Source organism: Anabas testudineus, chromosome 18, assembly GCF_900324465.2.
Source record: "Anabas testudineus chromosome 18, fAnaTes1.2, whole genome shotgun sequence".
Taxonomy (NCBI): Eukaryota; Metazoa; Chordata; class Actinopteri; order Anabantiformes; family Anabantidae; genus Anabas; species Anabas testudineus.
In genome coordinates, this window is record NC_046627.1 from 24,777,470 (window position 1) to 24,803,223 (window position 25,754).

The 25,754-nt window shown below is 39.3% G+C and overlaps 1 protein-coding gene across 2 annotated transcripts in view; it reads right to left on the minus strand.

Moving 5' to 3' along the window:
* Nucleotides 1-25,754, minus strand: part of pcxb (pyruvate carboxylase b) — a 224,576-nt gene that overhangs the window by 3,509 nt on the left and 195,313 nt on the right. For both annotated transcript variants that reach the window (XM_026353535.1, XM_026353536.1), the window contains exons 20-24: nucleotides 23,356-23,513; nucleotides 22,495-22,581; nucleotides 14,286-14,465; nucleotides 10,493-10,667; nucleotides 9,531-9,604 (exon numbers count right to left, since the gene is read on the minus strand). In XM_026353535.1, the coding sequence (XP_026209320.1) occupies nucleotides 9,531-9,604; nucleotides 10,493-10,667; nucleotides 14,286-14,465; nucleotides 22,495-22,581; nucleotides 23,356-23,513 (674 nt within the window). The remainder of the gene's footprint in view (nucleotides 1-9,530; nucleotides 9,605-10,492; nucleotides 10,668-14,285; nucleotides 14,466-22,494; nucleotides 22,582-23,355; nucleotides 23,514-25,754) is intronic.

Below are 25,754 nucleotides of genomic sequence, written 5' to 3' on the forward strand. Positions count from 1 at the left end.
AGGGCCAGAAATGTGATTATGTTAGAAATCTGAAATTAATACATGAGCGCTGAGTTCACAGGTGCAGCTAAAGCAATAAAACAGACTGCAGAGCCTGGAAAAATTAAAGGAGTCAAGTTAGTGGGGAGAGCCGGGGACAATACTTCCTTCCCTTCTTTATTTGATTTCTCCCTCACTTTGGGAAGCAGCATTTCCCAACACTCACTTTGTTGCAGTGCAGGAAAACATGGACAGGTTGCCATTTCACAAAGTGACTCATTTAACCTCACTTCACTGAAATGATTTAAGTTATTCAGCATTGTTTCCTTTTATATTGATGAATATAAGTAAGCGTTTCTTTTATTTCACTACATTAGTTTAGTGACACTGGCTGCTACATCACTGCTCATGTTTTGACTGGGAAACAATGAGGTTTCTCAATAGTCATTTGACTTGTCATAGTAGACAAACACAGATCATGAGAAAACGGCACCTTGTTTTTGTCCCTCAATCATTTAGTGTCTGAGCTGTTTCAAACTGTTACTGTGCTGGTCTATGGACTTCACAACCTCCCTGCACGGGCCTGTGCCCAGTAAGCCCATCCAGTAATCCATCCAGGATAACAGGTAAAGCACAGGTCTTACTATTATTTTAATGAAGGCTGTGTCCCAGACAGACATGACAGTGCGACAGTGAACCAATGTGCACAATAACAGGATGATCTGGCATTAATCACGAGTTCAGCTTCAAATGTAGCAGCTTGGTTAGGTTCGAAAGCAGCCACAGAGCGTGAAGTCATTTATCTGGTGGAAATACCAAACAGGAGCCTAAATAGACATTTGGACATGTTTTTAATGAAAGAAATGTTTTTAAAACTTGTGTGTGTGTGTGTCGTCCAACAGCTAGTTGGACGACACACACACACACACACACACACACACACACATTATACAGTATATAGTGCAGTATGTACTTCAGAGTTGTAAAAAACAAAGACACAGCTGAATCTATGCTCTGTCTGTTTACACCCAGCGTGCTTTTCACCAGACATTTCAATTCTGTGTGTGCTAGGAGACAGAATGACAACGTGAGGCATAAAGATGGGAGGAGAGAAAGAGACAAGATGACAGACTGGAAGAAATAAAAACAGCCAGTCTCAGCCGGTACTGTACCATAAACTCTGACTTTATCTGCCACCTGTAAAAGTGTTGTTTTAAGGCAGAGACGTGAGGCTCACTCTCTCTCTCTGCATCAACAGCACACAGGCTCTTTCTACTTCTCATATCAATTCTGGTCACTGCTCCCTAGCCTTTCCCTCGACACCGGCCACCGTACTTAATTTATCTCGCCACTTCCCAAATCTCTTGTCTCACTAGTCGGAAACTCATCCCCCCCTGACCCTTCCCCTCTCTTTGCCACTGTTGCTTGCATTGCCATCTCAGCTGCTGAGTCTCCATTGATATTCCAAACTGAGTCTCAGTGCAAAGACAAAAATACGTGCTGCTGCAGCTGCGTATTGATCTCAGTTTCATTCGGCCTCTCTTTCCCTCCTTGCTCTAGTTCTTCATATACTTCCCTCACTCTCCATCTTGTAACTAAACCTTTCTTTGCGTGTCTCTGGCGCTCGCTCTTCATCTCTCCCCCCGTTTCTCTCCTCACCTTCCTTTTACGCTGAACTTCTCTCCAGCTTGTGCCGGTTTGTCAGGCTCTTGGCAGTTGTTTGCGAAGAAACAAAACTGCCTTCTCTTTCCTAACTGCGTGCGACAGGAAACTACATCGCCTCACAACTGCTTCCATGAAAAATACAATGTGTCTCTCTTTGAAGAGTCGCACTAGATTTATGAGACGTTTGAAAATCATTTTGTATCGTGGATTTGTGTGCCTGTTTTATATGGAGCAAAAAAGGCGACTTTAGAGCACTGTGTCAGTATCTAAGACGCATATGAAGAATTACACTTGTAGAAATTAAAAAGACAACACACTACACCCTGATGTAACTGATTAAACCAATTCTGTCTACACTATGAGGCCTGCTGTAGTCTGTGCGTGGCGTCAATTAACTGCTTTCACTTTTTATCGTGTTCCTGGTAACAATATATATGTATCAAACTAAATCCTTTCCTACAACACGCTTTGCCAAATTATTGTAATATAAAATCACCTAGTACTATACTGATACTGAAGATGTTGTTTCCCAAGATCTTTCTCAAGTATTTCTGCAAATAAATCTGATTTTATTTTGACTTTTTGAATAAACTTAAACTTAACTGTCTGACTGAGTGAATTGTTGTAAAATGTGTGTATACTTCTGTGAAATGCAGCATTTAGTGCACAGTAAAGTACAGCACAGCAAAGTGAGGGGAACTGCAAATCCCTTGTTCAAACATTCATCTACACTTGATCTTTGATCACTTTAAGATAATACCACTTTCCGGGTCAACCACTTCGTCATTGGATAAAGTTTCATAAAGAACATGTTTGTCCCCCTTCACACGTAACTGGATTTGAGTCAATAAAACTATCAAACCAAACAGCAATCACGCAGCCTGCTCCTGTTTGGTTTGATATTACCACACTTGCGATAGCATCTCCTGTGCATTATGCATCTTCCATATCTTGGTGATGCATCTACCATGTTCTCGGCTACACTATACACTCCTCACATCGGGCCTGTGTTTATTCAGGGAGTACCCCAAAGCACAAAGCTTTTTCAGTCAAATTCAACTGCTTATCCATTTGGAGCCATCATATCTCTGACTGAAACAAGTCTCACACTATGGTTCCCATCATGTCTTGGTAGGGATCCGGGCTGCAGTCTAGATGCCGTTCCAAGTTGGTTAAATAGGATCCGTTGAGCTCTGCGGCTTATTGAACACTCATATTTTGTGTTTTGTGTAAACAAAGGTGGATCGGCTGATTCACTCGAAAGTCAAGGAAATGCCTGCACAATGTTTCTGGGAAGATACAAAGGAGGAATCACAAGTCCATTAGATCAATAGTTATCTACAGCTCAATGAGAAAGTCAGAACTTGCATTTTGGATAATGCAGGAAGGATAAGTGCATGGCCACAGCCCATCACCAGTGCAGTGCAGAGGTAAGTTCAGGTTACATTTAGTCCACAGTGCATGTGAAATAGGCTCCATTTATTTAGTAGACATTCAATGAATGATGCTGCAGAATCACTATGTTCACTGTGCTGTTCCTGCATTATGAAAAATGTGTGAGGAGAGTGCTAATGAATGTCACAGAGCAGTGATAAAACATGTTGTGACCCTACATATCAGAATGTTGATAGTTTAGCTTTGATATTTATAGTAAGTCAGGTCCACATTACTACATCTGTAGCAGAGTTCGATGCCTGTGCACGTTTGCACTGACAGTGCCTGTAGGACTGGGTCTATGAAAGGTTTGTGAAAGTTTGTTTACAGTTCTGTCAAACTTAATTAATGTCACACTGAGTCATCAGCACATGCCAGATACATCAATGTTTTTACTTCCATCAGTTCTGTACAGTACAGCAGTGAGGGAGTCTGACAGTAGCGGACAGAGATGTCACTCGTGTAGGTGGATATTTGTGAACACAAATGCACTCTCACCATCCTGTGGTTGTCATTTGCTTTTTAAAAAGCTATTTAATAGAAGCCTGACTAAGTTAGTTCAGGTTTGTCAGAAATCTGTTGAAGAAGAAGAAGAAGAAAGAAAAAACCGAATGTTCACGTGGCTAAAATGATTCTTCGTTATGACTAAGGAATCTTACAGAGATGCTGTTCACTCTATGGCTGATGAGACCCTTGTGCTGGATTTGCAACAGGCTTGAAAGGAAGAGCTAAACAATTTCAAATGATTACTAGGATTACTTTATATCGCCTTCCCACAACATCAAGAACTTGGAGCTTTAGGTCTTGCCGAGCGCTCAAAAAAGATTTGGTGCTTAAATCTGTTTTGATCAACATTTCTGCAGTATTCGTCACACACTAGCTGCCAAGAGCTCATAAACAGCTTTTGTTCCAAAGATACAGTTAATAGTGTGGTTGCCTAAGTATTTCAACAGTCCATCTGTAATGGACAGTTGCTGTCTTTGCTGCTGTCACTGTGGATTTACCACAAATGCCAACACAGGCTTACAATCACAAGCTCAAATGCTTTTCTTCTTCTTCTTCACATTTTGAAGGTCATCCATTTTATAATGTCGTTCATTTCACAGAGGAAACAAATTTAACTTTAAGGTTCTAGTTCTGTTTTTTTTATCTTTATTTTTTTCTGTATAAAACCTTCCGAAAGCCTAAATTATGTTTTTTGTTCACCTCTTTACAATTAAATGCTGCGTATGTACATTGTAGCATTCTGCCCATTACGTCCTGCTGTGGTCAGTGGTTTATATTCAGTCTGCAGGTCGGATGCTTCAAGGCAGTTCCTGTTTGCAAAGTAGCCACTGATGTCAGCTACTGGGGCCGTGATGGCCGAAGGGTAAAGTGTTCGCCCACCAACTGTGTTTTCCGCGTTTCATTCCCTAGCTCCACGTGTTGAAGTGTCCTTGAGCAAGACACTGAATGCGAGGGTGCTCCGGGTGGAACAGGCATTGTTTAAAGGTAGCTTTGCCTTCATCTGTATGCCAGTGTGTATATGTGTGAATAGGTGAATTAAAAGCAATAACTGCAAAGTGCTTTGGGTATTAATCAGTAAAAAAAAGCACTGCATGTGCAGATCATTTGCCATTTAACTATCACTGGTTTACTTTGATACTGAAGATATGTGATGAAGTCACACAGCTCACTCAGGAAGGGACAGTCCCACTAAATGGTCAATATGTGTTTTATGTCTCTGTGTTAACATTTGACTTCATTAGTTTTGACTCAGATTCACTTGACACAGTACTTTGCCTCCCCTCGTCTTCATTCTCCTGGCTTTCAGGCTGTCGGGCTCTGTCCTGCTAAACATCCATGTCTAATACAGATCACATCCTGTAGTTTTCAAGTTTTCAAATCCCATGGAGAATGGGGAGTAAAATGAACAGAGACCATGGTAGCTATCCCCCTTGTAATGTTAATGTCATCCAACTGGGGCTCTCCTTATTCTACAAAGCCTCTTAAGAATTAGCATTTCTGATGATCATGAGACAGGCTGACATGCTGCAACTCCCACATTACCTGCATGAAACTGCTGCTTCCTTCTGATGTAAAACTCAAAGGTCGTAGCAAAACACGATCACTTGATCACAACAACGGCCTCTAACATATTTAACAATATCAAGTCAAGCGGTCATCACAAACTTATGCGCCACATCTCCATGAAGTTGTCAGCTATTGAAGCTACTTCCCCAAGTGATTAACATTTTCAGTGCATCTTCAATTGGTGCTTGCCTCCCAGGTCATTTAATATTTCTCAAGTGATAACCCCAGTCATCAAATTCAGACAAAAGGAAATGCGAGGCCTAGGGACAAGGACGCAATATATGCATCCAGTTGTGAGAGGCAAAACAATTAATTTGCAGGCAGGTATATACTCTACACCTGTAGTTTAATTCACAAAAAGTTGATTGAAAATATAGTCTGTAATATGCAATTTGTTGAATTACACAAACCAAATTGGAATAAGTTTAAATGACATGAGCCTATTTGCATGCACAGCATTATTTCAAATGAATTATATTTGTAATGACAACAGTGAGATGAAGCATCCCCCATGAAAGAGCCTCATTCAGCCCTGGAGGAATTCTTCACAGTAAAAGAAAGAAAACAACTACAACTACCTCACGCTGCACATGAAAGGTCAAGCTTTTTTTTTTTTTTGACATGTTTTTATTCCATCTCTTGCCAGGTACTGATAATCAGACCTGATCTGGGAAGAGCAGCTATCGTCATGACAACAAGGAGTTGTTTGCTTCAGCTGTGGTGACTGACGTTAAGCACAGATCAGAGTGTCAGAAATGTCTAAAAGTGACTGAAGAATACTTATGGACTCCGGATAAGAGAAAAAAATACAAAACAAAAAAAAACATCAGCGCTGAGTTTTGGAAAAGTCTGAATGAATGACAGGTTTTCCACTGAATTACTGAAAGTCAAGGCCTTTTAAATGCATGATTTCTTTTTTTTTCTCCTTTCTAAAAAAGACTGTTACAATTTCAATTTATAAGCATGAAAAAGCCAGTGCCGCAAGTTTGAAAATGGATACTCCATCTCTTTTCTGTTTCACAAATGCTGCATTTAAGGACATTAGTTGGTTATTCAGTCATTTAAGTTGATGGATATGGTTTCAACTACAAACACTATTGAGCCAAACATTTAGTACATGGTAGGAATTTGAACGGAATGACACATGGCTTCCAATAAAATAACTGTACTGAAGCTGCTAATATTTTCAAGATTTATTATAGCCAGTGGTCGGTAGTCTGACTTTCTTATTGTTGTTTTGTACAAATCTGTCACTCACTTCATCAAATGATGCCTTGAGCTCATTCAAAAGAAAGTAGGTTGGACGTTTTGCCCATCATTAGGTTCAGTACTAAATCAGCACAACTGACGCAGCTCTTGATTTTTTGATAATGATTCAGCAGCAGATTAATGGTACTCCCCATCTCCTTCCTTCACTTAATGCCAGCGTGGAATTGCTGCGCTAGAGTAAAATGAAGCAGTAGTAAAACATGGTTGGACTTTGGTGGATCAGAATCACTGTGAGTTAAATGTTTTATGAATTACTCATAACAAGACAATCAAGACAAAATATAGTTTGAAATGAAACAGACAGACATAAAAGGACAGGGATTATACTGGGATAATAACTACTGCTGATCGAAAGGCGAGGCTGAATTATCCAGCCATGAGCCTTGTGAAAATGGAGAAAGGTAACGGAAGAGGAGACTTCTCTTCCACATTATGATGCAAATTTTAATCTCATCAAAACACTAACATACCCTTTAAAGGACATTTCATTTAAGATTTGAAAACAGAAAGCTGAAGACTTCTAAAAGATGAAGACATAACGGAGTGACGACAAATGTCATCACTTTCTTTATACCTTCAATACAAGACTTTCAGAACAAACTGAAAAATATTGTTCTTCCAGAAAGGTTTTAAAGAAATTTATGAAATATTTGATTTTTATGTCTAAAAATGCCTTTACACTCAGGACGCATGAAAATCAATACAGCAATAGGCTCTTCTCTTGCATTCAAGAACACAATGTGGTTTTAAAGGTGGGAAATAAAGTCCATGAGGATGTACTGTCTATGTGAATTTCTTGCATTTAACATTTAGATGCTTCCTATTTAAATCCTGTAATTTACAAACCTTGATAATTAGTGCAGGTGAATAATGTTGGCAGTTGTCTCAACAAACTAGTGACCTGGTTTTCTAGCTGGTTGCTATGGAAGGAGATTTGTGTGCATTGAGCAGTAAAGGCTAAGCCAGGCGTACCTTTTAGTGCAACTGGAATTACTTATGATTGTTGATGCATGAAAATTGGATGAGCACAAATACTGGGGAACCTTAACCCTAATATGCTGTAGCACACCTATTAGAGGTAATTACTAGATCAGTTACTTTGTGCACCTCTTAATGAGACTTCTCTGATAACGTTCTCTGCAGTTTCATCTTTTCATTTTTCCATAAATATTAAACTGGAATTTTAAAATTCCAATTTTCCATCTATTCAAACTGATCAAATTTCATCTTCTGGTCGGTTTGTGGTCTATGGTACCATGGCCGTCAAACAACATTAACAACTGTAACTGCAATAGGAACATCAAGCTGCTTGGAGAGATGGTCTTGTAGCCTTTACTGTATCTCAATTATTTTCTTTCTCTTGTCCATGCTCTTTGTGGTGCACACATGATACCACACAGCACAATGAAGACTTTCCTCATATAAAAATGCTGAATGACTCATAGCATCTGTTATACTAACTGAAGACAATGGACTTCCAAAAATATGTCTACAAGATTTCCATCAAATGCCAAATGTCAGCACTATCATCTCATTCCATTTTTTTTTGTCTTTTAACATAATTCCTTATCTCCTTGCATTAATACAAGCGCTTTTCAAAAACAGACAAAAATAATCCACAAGGTCGCTACTGACCTGCCTCAAACTGCTGCCATCTGGTAACAGGTACAGTTTCCCCACTGGGTAAATGTGCTGAAGGGAAAATGTATTGTTGTACAGCTGCACTCTTTGCCCAAACAAAGCTTTGTAAAAACAAGACATTTTAATATGCCTGTGTTCCCCTCTGTCGCCTAATACCAGTTCTGCAAGTTATGGTTCCTGACTGAGGTTAGTCACTGACACATAAAAAAAACATGACTCTTCACATTTGCATATGTGTAATTATAAAACAACTGCCACTATAAGCTAATTGAAAAGTTGGATAGGTAGATATTTCTGCAGCCTTTAACAAGCACTTAATCTTTTGAATATCGTAACAAAAATAAATCTTTACTTGTTGGCATATTGAGTGACAGACTCTCACAACATCTCCTTCACTTGCAAAGTAGAATTTCTCTTCTGATGTCTGATCTGATGTCAGAATCTGACATCTGTCGCAAAGGTTTCCCTCAGTACTTTTTGGAATTCACTCGTCAAACCTGGACTTGAACAATCCCTTTAGTCTGAGTTTTGCTCATCAAAGTGGTTACTGCTGTCATTCTCCTGAAATGGTCTGTCGCACTGCACGATCTGGATAAAAACAGTCTTCAATCCTGCTGTCAATCAGCACGGCAGGCATCCTGAAACATTTCAGCAGACTGTATATTCATGTATGTTAAAACCAATTTCCAGCCTGCTGATTGTGCCTATGTAACATATTGACATTGACAGGAAATAGTTTCCTATTTAGACGTTAATGTTCCTCAGGAACATTTCAGCTTTAGATTTTGTGGCATTGCAGTTCAAAGTGACAGCCAATTATCACACCTTCTCGCCGAGAGATTGTTACATTCCCGTGCTCCACTAATTGGTCTGCAGACAAACAACTCCTCTGTTTAATTCCTTCATTGAATTGCACATTCAGCTGCCTCCTTGTTGGAGACTAAAGGGACGGCACGAGCTTTAACAAATCTGCAAGTTTCATTTTGGAGATAGTGGCCTTCAGTGCCTGTATCCCCATGGCCTGGTGTCAAACATCATATGACAAAATGAATCTGTTATTTCTGTTCAGGAAGGTCATCAGATGACTGGAGGGATCAGAAATGATGTGTGACATTCCCTTGATAAAGTCTTAATATCTCCGTCTTCCCCACTGTGTTATCAACACTGTGCCTCGACACTAAACTACATCAGATGCCAGCCCTCCGCAGTGATGGAAAAATTATTTCCTGCTGATAATATCAGGTCTTTATTTAACTGCTATTACTGTACATCAGAATTAATTAAAGCACTAAAAGGATTATTAAATGAATAGTAATTAATATTAATTTATCATCATAGTATTATGATCCTTGCATGTTAATATAAAACAAATTAAAAGGGTTTATCTTGATACAAGATCAGTTTAATATTTTAATTCTTTGCCTACGAGTAAAAAATACTGAAATAAAACTTTTGTTTTACATATGTACCTCAAACTCCTCAGCGATCTTGGGTCCATCCAGGAACAGCCTGGTGCTGAGACAGTCCACTGGGCCAAAGTTAGCTGCAAAAACATCCAATATTAGCAATATCACACTAATAATGTTATTGAAACATTATTTCTAGTGGATGATGGCGAACAATAATGAGAATATAGCTGCCACTCATTTGATAGCATTTGATATAAGAACTGGTTTTAGTAAAGGTTGTGTGTTAAGATGAGGTTTAAGGCTTTGTTCAGTCTGAAGCTCACAAGGTGAAAGAACAATTACTGGTTTAATGCTAACACCATTTCTTCCCTCCTCAAAACAACAGCATCAATAAGGGATGCTGAATGACACAGCAGCTGCTTAAAACAACATCTAATCATGTTTGATTCCTCTGGAAGGCTCCTAGTAAACCTTCAACATCACAGTCTCCTCACGTCTCCTGCTACGCGCCGCTGTCGAATATGCGTACTTCAAACTCTACCTACCACAGATTGCAGTTAGTAGTTCTGCTGATTTATCCCTGTGACACTAGTGATGTTGCTGCTATGTAAATTCACTACATGAATGACAGATGATTGCTGGGTTCTGTGTTGTTACCCCCCCTTTAGGGTTCAATTCAGAATCTGAAGCATGTGATTGGCTTCCTGTGTGAAATGCCCCCGAGCAGCTAAAAACAACAATTACAAACATTTCTACTTTATGGCCGAACTTTCTAATGAGTGTTCCTGACTTTAGATTGGCTGGTGCTAATTTCAAACCCCAGTAATAATCCAAACAAGAATAAGATAATAAGAGTGTTTGTGACAGAAACCAAACTCCATGAACGCAAACTTGTTCAATATAAACAAATCACATTTCATAAAATCAGTTAACCAAAAAAATTAACTTTTTCAAATTAAACTATTTGTCCATTAACATTTTTAAGCTTTCTCTAAATGCTATAATCAAAAATGCCCACTCACAAGTAAATTCTTTGAATTCCTGGAACACCTTGGGATACATGGCTGCTGACATCACATCCTCAGGGGTGATCTCATCACCGTGTGCAGCTCGCAGACCTTCCTCCAGGGCTTTGAAATCCATGGGTGGCAGAGAGGCACCGGGGCGACCATCGATACGAGGGAGAGACTTCAGCACCTGGGGTAGGATGAGTAGAAGAAACATGAAGTTAAAAGGTGTGCGGGTGCACAACAAGATCAGTAACGCATTACTAAAAGTTTGTATTCAAAGTCGTATCGTCTTCCTGAATGTTTTCCCACTCATAACCTCCCCATGGGACTCTAAAGTATGTGGGATGTATAAAGTTCTGGTAAAACATTGTACTTCACAACTATATGTCTCGATAAAAGCTGCAAACTGTCAAAGCATTAAAGTGTGACTTTGTGAGGAAGGAGGGTGAGAGGCGGAGAAAGACAGAGATACATGGGGAGCTGTTTTGAGGGATAGACGAAGAAGGAGAGAAACACTTGAATTGGAGGAAATATGAAACTTATTAATGCAAGTTATTTTTGAATTTGCATAGAAGTGGCGCCGCTGTTGTGTCAAGATGTGCTGTGATTTCCACTTTAGTTCTCTCCATCTCTCCCACTCCCTCAATTCATCTTTTTTCTCTCCAGTAAAGTACCATCAGCCCAGCAGATGACGGCCGTGGTATGCACCGCTTATGTGACATCCTTGTTCTCCCTCTGAAATAGTAAAGAGGAAAGACTGAAAGAAAGAAAGAGGATATTTGTGGAAAGTGGAGGCTGCAATAAGACAAATGATGACATTTTATCTGCCCACACAGTGGTTGTTATCTGACACAACTTGTGGAGACAATCCATCAGAAGCTACTAATAATGTCTGGTGAAGGGATTATGTCAAGACACAGGCATTTCGCCTAAAGGCCACTCTTTTGTTTTTGTTTTCACAGATTTCTTCTGCTTTTGATGACACCGTGTACACAGGCTCAGAGGGAGGGAGGCGAACTTGCAGGAATCTCCATACAATTAGTCTGCTTCAGTGCTTCTCCAAACGCTTCTTGTGATATACAGAGAGAATAAGCCAAAAGCAAAGCTTTTTGTGCTTCCCTACTCTTGTTCTTGTAATATTTAGGTGTGCATGCACTAAGTTAAACTTTAAGCACAGTGCTCTGTGTATTGAATTAGACATTAAATAGGTAACGTGGCCATATTTGTTGTGCACGTGTGTGTGCTGCACTCTAAATAGTGTGTGTTTCAAGTCTTCATTAGTCTTCTTTTGTGTGTGTGTAACATAACAGTACATTTATGAGTATGTGTGTGCGCCTTGCTGAAATCTCCAGACAAAGGCCCCAGTGCAGTGCCATTAGTCACGCAGCAAACAGTTCAAAGATAGCTGACTCATTTGTGTGCGAGAGGAAGACGCTTCAAAGATGGCAGGCTCATTGGAGTCCCTGCTCATTACACTCTGTCCTCGAAGGATGTCGTACACCTGAACTGCTTGATTGTTTAACTGTTCGACACAGTTAGTGACAGAGTGTGGGCGCATTAACAAATGAAGGGAAAGACATGCTTCCTTCAAGGTTATTTGCAATTTCTCCTCATTTTTCCTAAAACCACTCAACAGTACTTTTTATTTTTTCCTCTTCTGTCTTTTCAATTGTTCTGCTCTGAGGGACAGGCTGAATGTTAAACAAAAAGCTCATTTCTTACATTTACTTTCTTTCTGATGACCTTCTTGTTCTCTCCCTCTACTCCAATCATGACATACATGCTCCCACCATCTATCTCTTGCTGTCCCTTGTCCATTCTGTCCACCCATGCTACAAACGAGCTGTATGTAAACTAAGATGGGTAAATACCTCAATTAAGATCAAGATTTCCCAATGTCTGGAAACAGCCGTTTGTGACTTTGTTCTATTGATATGCATGTAAGAATATATGATATGATGCTGAGATGATAATAGCTAAATTACTACCATGCCATAGCGATGCACATATCTTAAAATAAAGTTAAAGCTGGTAACTACTGCACTAATCACACTAAACACTAACAGCCAAATACACACATACCCTTTTATGTAAGATGAACAGATGCAGTGAAGTAGCCGTAAATAATGATCAAACTCTTTCTGCCAGTAAATGACTGTCGTGGAGGAAACCTACTGTCACTAACGCAGCTCAAGCTGTTTTAAGAGCTAATTTCCCCAATAAAATAATGTCTTGTTTCTTTCTTGTCTTTTTCAAAAACTTTTACTTTTTTTTAACTTACATAAGTCTGACACCAATTACTTTGATTTATACTCCAAATGAACCCCCAGATACGGTGTGAGTGACGGTAACATTTATCTGATTTATCTCAGACTTGTAGCTTGCATGTAAACACACGCACACAAAAAGCACAAAGACGAAAACACTGTGAAAGGAAAATCTGCACCAAAGCTGAACTCTGAATTGAGATGAATCCGAGGGATGCGGTGAGTTATTTCTTTTGTAAGCTGTGTGTGAGAAAGCCCCTTGGTGTTTGTGTATTAAACATTGAGGGTGGATTGTCCCTTGTGTGCAGTCATTGTTGTCATGGTATGAATATCTGTAGGGGAGGGTTAGAGGAATATTTTTTGGCTTAGATGGGAAACTGGCAGCACTTCTATATGTGTGTTGAGGATTTACTCAGAACAATATATTGCAGACTACATCTCTGGCACATTGTGTAAATGCTTAATGAATGGTGCAGGCTGACTGAGCCGCATGGAAAATACATTGTAAAACGCCAATAACTTGGAATGTAGATATTTCCCTTTATATCGCACAAAAGGTGGCAGGGGAAAAAGTTTGATGGCAAAAATGTCAAGGGTAGTACTGTCTAGGAAGCTTGATCATAAAACCCTCCAACTTTACATCAGTGTAAGGAGACAGGGAGAAAGGACAACTTGGTGATAAGGGTGACATGATGACTGCAGTTAGTTTCACAGGAGGGGAAAAGATGTCAGAGAGAAACAAATACTGGAGGGACAAATGAATGCAAAAAGGGACAGGTTCATAAAGCTACAACTAACAACCTTACAGCTTCTAGCTGCTCCACAAGATGCACGAGTGCATTTACAGAAGTGTTAAACTCTCAGCAGCACATGATGACATGCTGACACAGATTGTCACCATGTGCAGCATCTGTGGATGTTGGTGGGAAACATCACACGTTTCTCTCATGAAAAAAATGCAGAAAAAAAAGATTTTTTGGGTGGGAGGGAAATGTCATGTATTGTATGTCAATATGTCAACAGGTTTTGGTAGTGTGAGACAAATTTCAGTATTTTTTTTTATTCATGTGCATGTGTTCATGCGGCTCCCCCCAGGAGACTTCAAGCTGCTGGCCCCTGATGCGCATGAGAGTCTCAACCACACGGTTTCCAGTCGTGAAGACAGCAGACAAGAGAAGACGGAAGCACAAAAGCAGAGAGGAGATGAGAGGACAGAGCAATATCATGGCTTTCTTCACCATTTTCAGCGTCCTCCTGGGAACTCAAAGCTGTCAGATGTGACCATGAATGTGACAGAATTTGTGTAAGTGTACACACTTCTAGAAAGAAGTAGAAGAAGACAAAAATATTGCTCATTATGTAAGAAAAAGAGGGTTTATAGTTTAATTTAGTTAGATGCAGGTGGAAAATTAGGTCTAAACTACTCTGTAAATGTGTAATGTTAAAAGTCTGGGTGAAGTCCATAAGGGAAATTAAAATACTAGAGAGGAATGGATTTAGTGTATTATAGGTGTGTGTTCAGCACAAAACCATGGTACCTTTGATCTGAACGGCTCAGGAAATCCTCCATGTGGTATCCCAATGTATCCCTGCAGGAACTCCACCACAGACAGGGGGAAGGACAACTCGTCAGCTCTCTCCTCCACTTCTGCCCTGCTCAGATTGTTCTGCACCATGAATTGGGCCAAGTCACCAACGATCTTTGAGGATGGAGTCACCTAAGAGAAAAAAACAAACTTTGAGCTGGTAAAAGTCGATCCCTTATTCGGTTTAGTAAAAGAAAGGAATTAGAGGATGATAAGAAGAGCTGAGCACGAGATATTAATACAGATTCTGATATCTTGGTATTTTTAGTATTAGGAGAAGTGCGAGGCTATCTGACCACTGCCCTTTTTGGTAGAAACTGCTACAGATGTCAGTCAGGCTGCATCTATGCATGTTTCTCTATAAAACAGAGAAAGCGTGTAGAGTCCTGTCAGTAGTATGCAGGTTAAAAATGCACACTGATCTCACCCGAAATAAGCAGCAGCAGTCTATGGTTTAATAAAGATGCTGTCCCTGGAGATAAAGTGCTGTGTAACCAAGTGAAAAGAGAACCGGGAGAAGAGAATGACACATAAAAAGATGCTTCTAAAGTGTCTCTAATTATTTGATTTGGCAGCCATGAACTAAACTACACAGGTCTACTCTGTAAAACAGAATGAACCTGAAAATTAGTGGGGACCAAGAAACATTCATTAAAATCACATGTATTTATTCTTTCATTATTTATAATGGCATATCATTATGGTAATAGTCATCCCTATTAGCATAATGGTGATAAGTGGAGTCTTTGACTGCAAACAGGACACTGATGCAAATATCAATTGCACACATTACTCTTCAATTGTTTCATGTTTCCTATGTACTTCTATTTAGTAGTTTGGCCATTAACAATAGAGGAGTCAATTATTGTGACCCAACAACAATAAAAACATGAAAACTCCCTTTTGGGTAACTATGACAGTATTCAGTCTCTCACTCCGACACACTGATGCTTTAAAATGTAAAGCTATTCTCACATTTTGGGATGTACCACCTGAGGGACAGTGTTAGAGCCTATCTATAGTTTGGGGAGCTGTAAACTTCATCACAGACAGCTGAAGGACTGTAGAAAGCAAGGAATGAGCCCAAACTCGACAAGATACCCATTGCTGATACAGGATGGCAGAGAGGAAAAGGACAGAATGGGTGAAACAAATATAGATCAAGTTGACATTTGTCAAAGAATTTCTCAGCAAAAGACTTGACACCTATTTCTAAGAGATGTGGTGCCAAATTAGCCAGTGTCAGTCAGGACTGTGCACACATGTGCCCATGCACAAGTGTTGCTTTGGGATTACCACAGACTCCCCTGGTGCTAGCTGAGCTCCTGTATTCAGTTTAATTTTTGAACAAGCACAGTACATCTTGTGTGTGTGCCTGTGTAAGTGCATTTGTCATATAGAGACAACATGGCGAACAACTATTGTAGCTTCTTCTAATGCCACCAGTGCAACAGTTTTCACTATTAATCACACAACGCTACCTTTTAAGATGTGTTACTAAACATATTTTAGATGTATATCGTTTCTTTGGTCTGAAAAATCTACAGTTTATAAATCTTCCACGATATAATTTGGTTTTTCACCTTGCAGTGAAAGTTAGCAGAAATAATACAAAGAAGAAAATCGATTGTGTAAAATGATAGAAAAGAAAGAGACACATTTTGTACTCTAGTATGATAATTTAAAGGACAACATGAAATGTCTCAAAAACAAAACAAAAAAACTGAAGTGTGTGTGTAGATCATCAAAACTGAATTGTTTGATTTTGATGCGTTTAATTTTACTGGCAAGATTGAACTTGAAATTTTTCGTCTTCTGCTTTAGACAATGACAATTTGAAAATCTTACTCTACCATTTGTTTTCTTTATGGTATGTTGCTGCTCCGAGCTACAGTTTGACATCGATTTGTGGTTCCTTGTAAGACAGTTGTCTGAATTAACGGTAAAAACTGTTGAAACTGTTATTTTTTGTGTAATAGGAGCTTAAAGTGGAATTATGATGTAGATTGGGTTTCACTTTTCCCCTCATTATCTTCAGCTCCAACTTTTTACACCTGAAATAGCACCTTCAACTGTGAATCTCTTACTGGATGTTTATGAAACATCCATGTGTCCTTTATTCTGGTTGTTATGGCACAAGCTGTTTGAAAACAGGGCCACTGTAATTAATCTCCCAGCGACAGGCTATATCTCTTCAAAAAAACAGCCCAGGATACCTGTTAAAGTCTGCAACCAATCTTTTCAAAGGAGCCTTGCGAGCAAATCAGTGCTTCCCCAGCAAGACAGAAGAAAGCAATGCTTCCTGCTGATTGAAACAAGTATGCACTTCCTTTTAGCATTTCTCTGCTGCAATACCTAAAGCTCAGTTTGATTGGCTATGTGAATAGACGAGATAATGATACATTGCTTTAACAGAATGACTGTTTACAGAAAAGCTTAAGAGATTTGAATGGGCTGTTGAAATCCCTGGAGAGGCCATTAACTTGGTACAGCTGTGGAACAAAAGCTCACTGCTGACTTACTTGAAATCTATCTAAAACCCAAGAAAAGCAGCATGACTGTGCATTCCTCGCTGACTTTCGCCCCGTTTCCCTTTCCCTGTTGTTGTCTTTGTCTTTCTGTCGCCAGAGTCTATTTTTCCTCATCTTTTCCACTACAAAGTTAAGAATTGTTACGCTCTATTATCTGTCTTCATGAAGCATCCTTCTCTGCCCCAACCCCTCCAAGTCAACTAACTACTAGATTCCAATATTGCACTAAAAGCCAAGGCGTTGACTTTTTAAATTTCGTTTCATCACTGTAGGCCCTGTTTGCCATTTGTCTTTTTCCCTGTCCACCTGCCAAATGTTTCTTTTTTTCCGGTGAGCCACAGTGAGATCAGGACATCAGCATCTACAGAGTAACATCAAGTGTTACTCTCATGAATCTCTGTTGACAAATCACCCTCCTTCAACTCTCTCCGAGTGCCTCACACGCAGGAAAGGAAAATCTTATTACCAGCTGCGTCTGAGCTATGTATGATGTGTGAGCTATTCTATATTTTGAGATGAGGAGTGGGGTATATCACACCCTGTCCCTGAAGGGTTAGAAAAATCTGATTTCCTCTGTTCCTGGGTGAAGCTTAGCTGAGACTAAGATGCTGCAGATTCCTCCTAGTCCTACTGATAAGATGTCTTTTCCATAAAGAACATGTAGTTCACAAAGTAATTCCATTTTTAAGTAGATGTGTAGCTTTTGACTGCACTGATGTTCTTTCTTTGGTTTTACTGAAACACAAACCCTGAGCCATTCGTAATATTTGTCATACTGCTTGCCATTTCTGTGCAGTGTAAAAATTATTGCTTTCATCAGTGCAGAGTGGTGCTGGAAACAAAATACATGATGAAAATGTCAGTTTTAAATTTTGACCTCCACATTTGTTTAATGTTGGTTCTAGATAAAAAGTCAATGAAACACCATTATTCATTAAATTATTATGAATTAAAATTTTATGTTATATATCCAACAGTTATTAAGACACCTTAGTCTGAGGCACACTTGAGCAGAGAAATCACCAAAACCTCCAATGTCTGAACAAAATTTCATGGCAATCCATTCATTAGATACTAAAGTATCTGAGTTTAAATGAAACTGGCAGACGTGAATATTTCTGTCCATGAAGTCAGGGTGCTATCATGCCTAAAATCAATCGTACATTATTTCCTGTCATTTATTCTTGTCATTATTTCACAACTTACAAAAAAGCGAAAAACACTTCTTTCTTAACTCTTCATCACAAATATCCACACATATTAGCCACAGTTTAAAAAAAAAAAACACCTTTAACAGAGATTATTGATACGCTATAGTCAGGTTTTAGTATTACTAAACCATTGTACACAATAAGTACTTCTAAACAACTGAATTGCTGCTATTTGATACACAACCATTCAGAAAAAAGTGGAATAGAAAACCTTTTTTTTTTTACTGTGTCAGCACACATTAGCACTCAGCCCTCTGATCTTACCACGTCTATCTCACCACCATTTTAACTCCTCTCATCCCAAACGCTACTGTAGGTCTTTATGCAGGCTCATTATCACTCTTGACACACACAGACACACACACACCTCGTCCACCTCTCAGCTCAGCTTTGCTCACCTCTTTCAATTGTTACCACCTCCATGTTCCTTTTCTCTCTCTCTCTCTCTCTCTCTCACACAGTCTTCTTGTGCCTTTTATCCATCTTTCTCACTTTCTAATGCACAGCTCTCACTAAGTGGCCCTGCATGACTCCACTCTTCTGTGTGTATGTGTACTTTGCACAAATTTGTTTTGAAATGCAACGCTAACCAAACTCAAATGTCCCTAATGAATAAAGGATTTTATCTTCCAGAACACTGTGTGTACATGTGTTTAAGTATGTGAGAAGTACAGGCTACAGAGTAGACACCAATCACACACACATACACAATCTATAATGCTAGCTAGGCAAGCCAGGGGTGAAGAATGGTACCTGTCAGGATAGCAGGAGACAAGAGAGAGAAGCGATAACGAGACTCGGAGAGGGGGAGGAGGAGTGCAGAAATCATAGGAAGATTAGGGATACCTGAAGGAAGTGTGATTGAAATAAAGGAAGGAGAGAGAGTGATTAAGGAGGAGATGAGACGAAATGAAAGCGGCGACGGAGGGCAAGGAGAGAGTGGCAGACAAGATGATGAAGTGAGTGACAGGTGGAGTTAAGACAGGGAAGTATAGAAAGGGATGGACAGGGAGAAAGGGAGAAGAGGGGCAAATAGACAAGAGCAACAGACATCTGCAGCCCCACAGGCAATACAAGGAGGTGGTCCACCACCAAGTAGAGAGTGAGTGTGTGTGTTTTAACAGACAGAACACGTACAAATACAACGTGTCCTTATATTGACAGGCTCACGTTGCAGCGGCTGGAACTAAATGAGGAAATAAGAGGTGAGAAAAACAGGAATAGGAGTGTGAGGGGAAAAGAGCCTTTAAGACTTCAGTTCCAGCTGTATGCGAGCAGGTAACAGCTTCAGAGTTTTTAAGCAAAACAGCAGCAGTTTCCAGGATCTCAAATATGAATAATCTCATTTTAGGAAATAAGCCAATTTATTTTCTTGTCAAAAGTTAGATGAGAAGATTAACACCACTGTCACAGTAAATATAAAGCTTAACATAAAGACTGGGAAGGAGGAAACGGCAAGCCGGGGTCTGACCAAAGGGGAAGGAAAAGCACAAAAAAAGGCTTTATGGGTTTTTTTTTTTTTAGGAGGTTTCTGAAGCTGAAACGGTGACTTTCATGAGTGAAGATCATCCTTCACAACATGTTTAGATCATTTGTTATCAAACTGCTGCTCCATAAAATTATGTCACTGAATCTTACTCTCAGTTTAAAACTGGCCAAAATACTTCTAATCCTTCTGACTGTGTTTACTTCCACATATACAGAATTAACTTGAGTTCTGTCCAGTCGTGAGCCAGGCTTGCTATCCCTGCCTTATCCCAGAGAGTGGCATTGTACATATGGACGTACAGAGAAGGAAGCCTAAAACCACAATAAAATATTCAATGACAAGAAGTGAGATAATATTTAATAAGATACAACACACTGGCTATCGAGCTGACATAGATGTGATCTCAATTTACTTTGAGAAGTAACTTCAATTTAAATTTTAAAATAATTCATAAAATACAGAAGCTTCTCCGTCTAAATCCTCTTAGCCTCAAGAGGCTTTTGGGAAATGAAGTCAAGCCCTCTATATTTTAGAGATGCCTAGACGTCATCTTGTAATACTGGTATTCTCTCCTTCTCTTCTGCTGCATCTCAGCGCGTTCCTCCTCTGTGATTCACAGAATTAAACAGCCATCCAGTGGATCCTAACCTGTGCTTGACTTAATGTTCCAACTAAGCTCTCTAAGATCGATAACTGCCCTCAGTTAATAGTTCCCTCTAAACACTTGTACCATGTTAGTTTTATAATGTTTTCTATGTGGTATCTATATATTTTCCTTTTTTAACATTGTGCTAGCTGCACAACAGCCTGTTTGAATGTTTTTACTGTAGCAAGCCGTGTGACAAACATCCATCATATGTTCCAACTACTGTACATACAAACCTGAGCATCGTTAGAACTGACCTTAGACTAAACAGTCTAATTAAATTAGCTTTAATGCCGAGGGAGTCGCAAGAGGCCGAGGATGTTTTTCTACCCGTTCATTTTGCTGAGCATAGGTCTTTTATAATTGTAAATCAAGCCCATGGATTTAGGTAGATTTGGTGAATTTGCACTGGGTGCTCGGTAAGCAATGTAATGATTATACTCACCTGCTCATCTGGAATTAATACTAAGCTATAAAATAGTTTGGCTTATGAGCGTTTTATGAAATACATTTTTGACATGTCTCACAGTCTCGCGAGTTGCTTTTGATGTCGTCTGGTATTAAGTAGGAGCCAATGAGCCTATAAGTCTGGGCTTTCATTTCAATTTTTAACCAGGCAGCTCTGTCAATTTAGAGACATCCTGTACAAATATCTTGATTTCTTAATTCAGGACATGACACCCGCTGCTACAAAACAGAAGAAAAGAGAATTAATAAGCTGGGTAAAGTAAGCAATCACTTTAATGCAAATCACTTTTATGCAAATGCTATGATGATGATTAAACATTAAAACCTTTTTAAAACTCTGACATAATTAGAGTTGTTTGTCTTTCTCATGGTGGGGAGGGGCAGGACATTTGAGAAAACAGTAAACATCTCTAATTTTTCTTATGTATTTGGTGTAAAGTAGTCTGGAAATTAAGTCCTCTGACAAGCACAATACCTCACCTTACAGCTCTGAGCATTGAAGATACAGCTTTAAAGTCCTGTAGGTGTGTAGCTGTGGGAGATGGTGGTTAATGTATATACCTTCTTGCTCTGCTTACTGACAGCATAGTTTGTGCTGTGGATACTTTATATCTATATCTCACAACCCCACTCCTTTTCCCTTATCGACAAGCCAACAGTGTGCGAAACGCAGCCATTGTCAAGCCAACAGGATACAACAGAGAGCATAGCGGGACGCATAGGCACACTAAGCCAACATTGGCTTGTGCAGTGAAGCTCGCCAAGTCTTAATTGAATAGATAGAGAGCAAGGAGAGAGGGTGGGGGAGGCCGGGGGAGGCTGGTGGAGAGGAATTGATGAGGAAAACAGACATTGGGGGAAGAAAATTAGGGAGAAGGGATCTGAGGAGAAAAATTGAGAGAGAGAAAGAGTGAAAGAAAGAGAATTAAAAAAAAAAAGAGAGGGTGTAGTAATGGGGCATCAACAGGAGCACATCTACAACGAGAGAGAGCTGAGAAAGATGGCTGGGGAATAAATGTGTGTGAAGCAGTAACGGAGTGAGAAGGGGAAAGGTGAAAAAGAAAAGTGAGGGCGGCTTGATAAAGAAAAAATGCAAAGAAAAGAACAAAATAATTACAGAGTGAGTGTGAACACACTGAAGGTGGGAGAAATCTATTACTAAGCTGTGATCGTAAATAATGAAGGGAGAAAAACAAAGGAATTAATGAAAGATAATGGAAAAACAAAAAGGCAGGCGGGAGGTGAGTTTAGGCTGGGAATGCAATTGCTGACTGCAGAATTGGCAACAGAGCTCCCTTCTCCATGACGACGCTTAATGTGTCCTTCAGGAAATTATCCCGAAACTAGTTGACTGGAGTTTGAACCCAAATTAACATAAAGTAGGTAAACTAGTTTAAATATAAAAATAGATAAGTTAAATACATCAGTATTCAGTTGATAAGTGAATTAGTACAACTTAACTAGACAGGATTTGTCTAGTTAAGGAAAAGACAAGTTACAATGGCAACTTTACTTTAGGAAGCCATAGAAGGTCAAACAGTCTGTGAGACAGCACACAACACTGAAAGTAAGAAACTTAATCTGGGATTGTTTGGCTTTACTGTAGGTGATGAGCTGCTTTAAATCGAAGGGACCTGAATCAAGCCAAATTAGAAATTTTCAGGCAACTGCCAAAATGATGATGCAGATCCAAAGCACCTCATCAGAAACTTTGTACTACCGTCTACGGTGCTGATTGAAGAAATGAATGCAGAAATTAAACAGATACAATCATGAAAATAAAGAGAGATTTGAGGTTTTTAGGTTTGTGCCTCACCTTAATAAGGTCTCCAAGAAGTTTGTTAGCTTCAGCGTACGCCTTCTTCACCTCCTTGAACTTGTTACCCAGTCCCATACTGTGAGCCTGCAGTGTTTGGATGAGTAAATAATAACATTAGAAATAACTCTGTGTTTAAAAAAAAAAAAACAAAAAAAAAACAGTCAAGGTATTCTGAGCAATTTAGAGTCAACATGTGATTTAAGTCTATAACTTGTGACACCCAAAGCTTTTAAATTTATGGTGAAAGTATTTATGTAGAAAAGGCCAGACGGACAGATCAGTACTACAAGCACTGTAAACTGTGATTTACATGCTGCATTTATTTAATGTTGCTATAAACAGGTCAGAACTGGGCTGTGGGACGTGTACCTACATTCTTTTCTCCAGGTGGTGCACAGTGCTGTAGGTTTAGTCACTTGCAAATAGTCTGTGACACTTTCCAGAGTGTGACAATGCACCATGTATGACACCTTCGACTCGTGTTATATGTTGTTTAAAAAAGTATCTTTCTTTAGTATCCTCAAAAATACAAATGCATAATATATGTGTTTCTTAAAATGATAATGTGACGTATACCTTTGTAGAAATAGGATATTCTTATTTTGAAACGTATTGTGCATTTTCTGAGTCAACAGTATCTGCATAATACAGAGAAGTACGGTACTGTAGGTAGTGTGGAATAACGGGGAGTACAAATGTAATGCTACACTGAGCTAATCCCATGTTTACAGCCTTTCTGAAGCATCAAGCACCAAAGGAGCTAAAAATGCAGCAAATAGCTTTGTGAAACGCATTTTAACGTATTTAGCTTCAAAAATCAATCACTGACAAAAAACAGCCCAGAATAGCTCACTGTACCTGGAAGTGAAGGTTGGTGTACTGTCCTCCAGGTATCTCGTTTTCATAGACGTCAGCGTTGCCAGATTTCATGGTGGCCGTGCAGTCGAACGGAGCATACAGGCCTCTGGCTACTTCCCAGTATTCACTGTAGTCAAACACCTTATCCAGAGCAATGCCTGCGACAGAGCAAGAGAACATCAACTAAATGGTCACCATGTTCTCTATATTCATGTTTACTTATTGAGTTCTACACTGTTGCACTGAAGTAGTTTCCCGTGTTTACAGAAACGACTTATTGCCAATGCAGGTTTAGATCAAAATATGAAGCCTTCTGATTATTCCACCATCTGAACTCAAAAGGGAATTGATGTGATATTTGCTATAATTATAGTAGAACTTTTGTAGAAACTTATGTGGCAACCTGCCATTTATCTGAATTAGTCATCTCTAACTTTGTGCCAGCTAGCAAATTGTGACAGTTTTTGGCTTATGTTGTTGATTTTGATGTATGAAAATATAAACAATGATGGGAAACTTGCATAAAGCAATTTGTATAGAGTCCAAGCCATCAGATATGGACCCCTCTCCATTGGCAGTAGAGTATGTTGGTTTTTATATACTACAGCCCTTAAATCACAAACCAGTAAGTGGGAAAAAGCACAATGTCAAGTAAGGCATTTCTAAGGTTTATAATCAGCCGTGAGCTCAGTCACAAAAACACTGCTGTTCCTCATATTCATGACATTCTGCTGCAGCCAGTTAAGGTGTGCCAAAGCTGATTACAGTACCCTGAAAGGAAACATCTGCTCTAATGCCATGACAGAAATGGCAGTGCACTGAGCTTTTGGCTAATGATGACAAAAATCAGCCATGTTAATGAGACAAACTTAGCTTGTTACATCCACAGCGACTGAGTGACAAGCTTGAACGTTTAAGAATTCAAAGCGAGTACGTACTCCAGAATGTGTTTGTGTGCTTCCACTGTGATCTTGGGAAATGGAGCTACTGTGAAATTAATGTGAAATTAACGCGCATGTTCTTGCTCCTCAAATTCTGCTGCCTGCCAAGTCACTCAGTAATTAGGTCCATTTCCTTCTCTGTTTGAGAACACCATTTTGGTAGCTTTCACTTATGCCTCCATTGCGAAATTACAGCCTTCGTCTATAGGAGGAAAATGACGAAATGCATGTTCACTGAGATATTAGGCTCTGTTGATTCAAGTGTCAATTCTCCCCCTCCACCTGTTGAATACTATATATTCAACTTCATTGGCTCCTATGTCGTAGGTAATGAACTCAGATAAGTAGAAGTAGTAGAAGTAACTGATTTCTCACATCTGAAAGCACAAAGATTTATGCTGCTATACAAAACTGTGGATGCGTGACATTCAGCTATAGGGAGGCTACTGTGTATAAACTGCTGCACACAGCTGTGCTCAGTTTGTGATGGACTGTTAACATCTGTGTAAAATGAAAACTCTTTAGATGAGAACATAGTGTAGGTATTTGACACTTGTGGACTGTAGCTGTGCTGGGAATATTTGGCTGTAACCAGGCTTTTTTGACCACATTTATCATAATAATACATTGTTTGGGCAGAGTTAGGTATAGCAGCATGGTGCCATTGTTTTAATACATTTTATAAGGTGACTGCACAGTCGTACTGTAGAAAAATCCAAAAAAAATGTCCATGTTAGCAACAATTTAAGTGTTCTTACCTTAGCTACAAGGTGGTAGTCAACACATACAACAGAGGACAACAAGAATGCCAGCAGCTCTGTGGTGCTTTTGGGCAAATGCCAACTTCGCCTTGCTGAGTCTAATGTGTCCTATGTTCACCATTTAATTTAGCATGTTCCCATTTTAAGGTTTGCTCCTTAATGTACTACCATATTTTGACCTGGTAATATAGAAAGATTAAGCAGTGGTGGACATGGTGTGTTTTAAAGAGACGTTTTTGTTTTTTTTATTACTTTAATAAAACAAAATGCCTTTTAGAGCAGCCCCAGCCCTTTTAGTGGAAATGTGGCTGTTCTAACACCTGAGCTGAGCAACAGCATCTGCCAAAAAAGTACTTTCCGCAAGCGATCAGTTTCCTATGGAGAAGTCTAATTACCCAAACATCACACCTGTGTGAGATAGAAAGCCTGACGAAAACTGAATTGACCTAAATTATCAGAAAAGCACTTTGGTGAGAAGTGACAGCATTTTTTTATTAACCTGCCAAAAAAATCACAGGCCATCATGAGACTACATTATTGTACTGCATCCTATAAATATGGAGAACAGCTACAAAAGTTGTGGATTGTGATTTTAGCAAATCCTGCTATAAGTAAATACAACACTGTGTTTTCTTTTCTGGGCTTTTGGCCATCCTCTTCATCACTCTAACTTATGCATGTGTATCAAAGACATGCA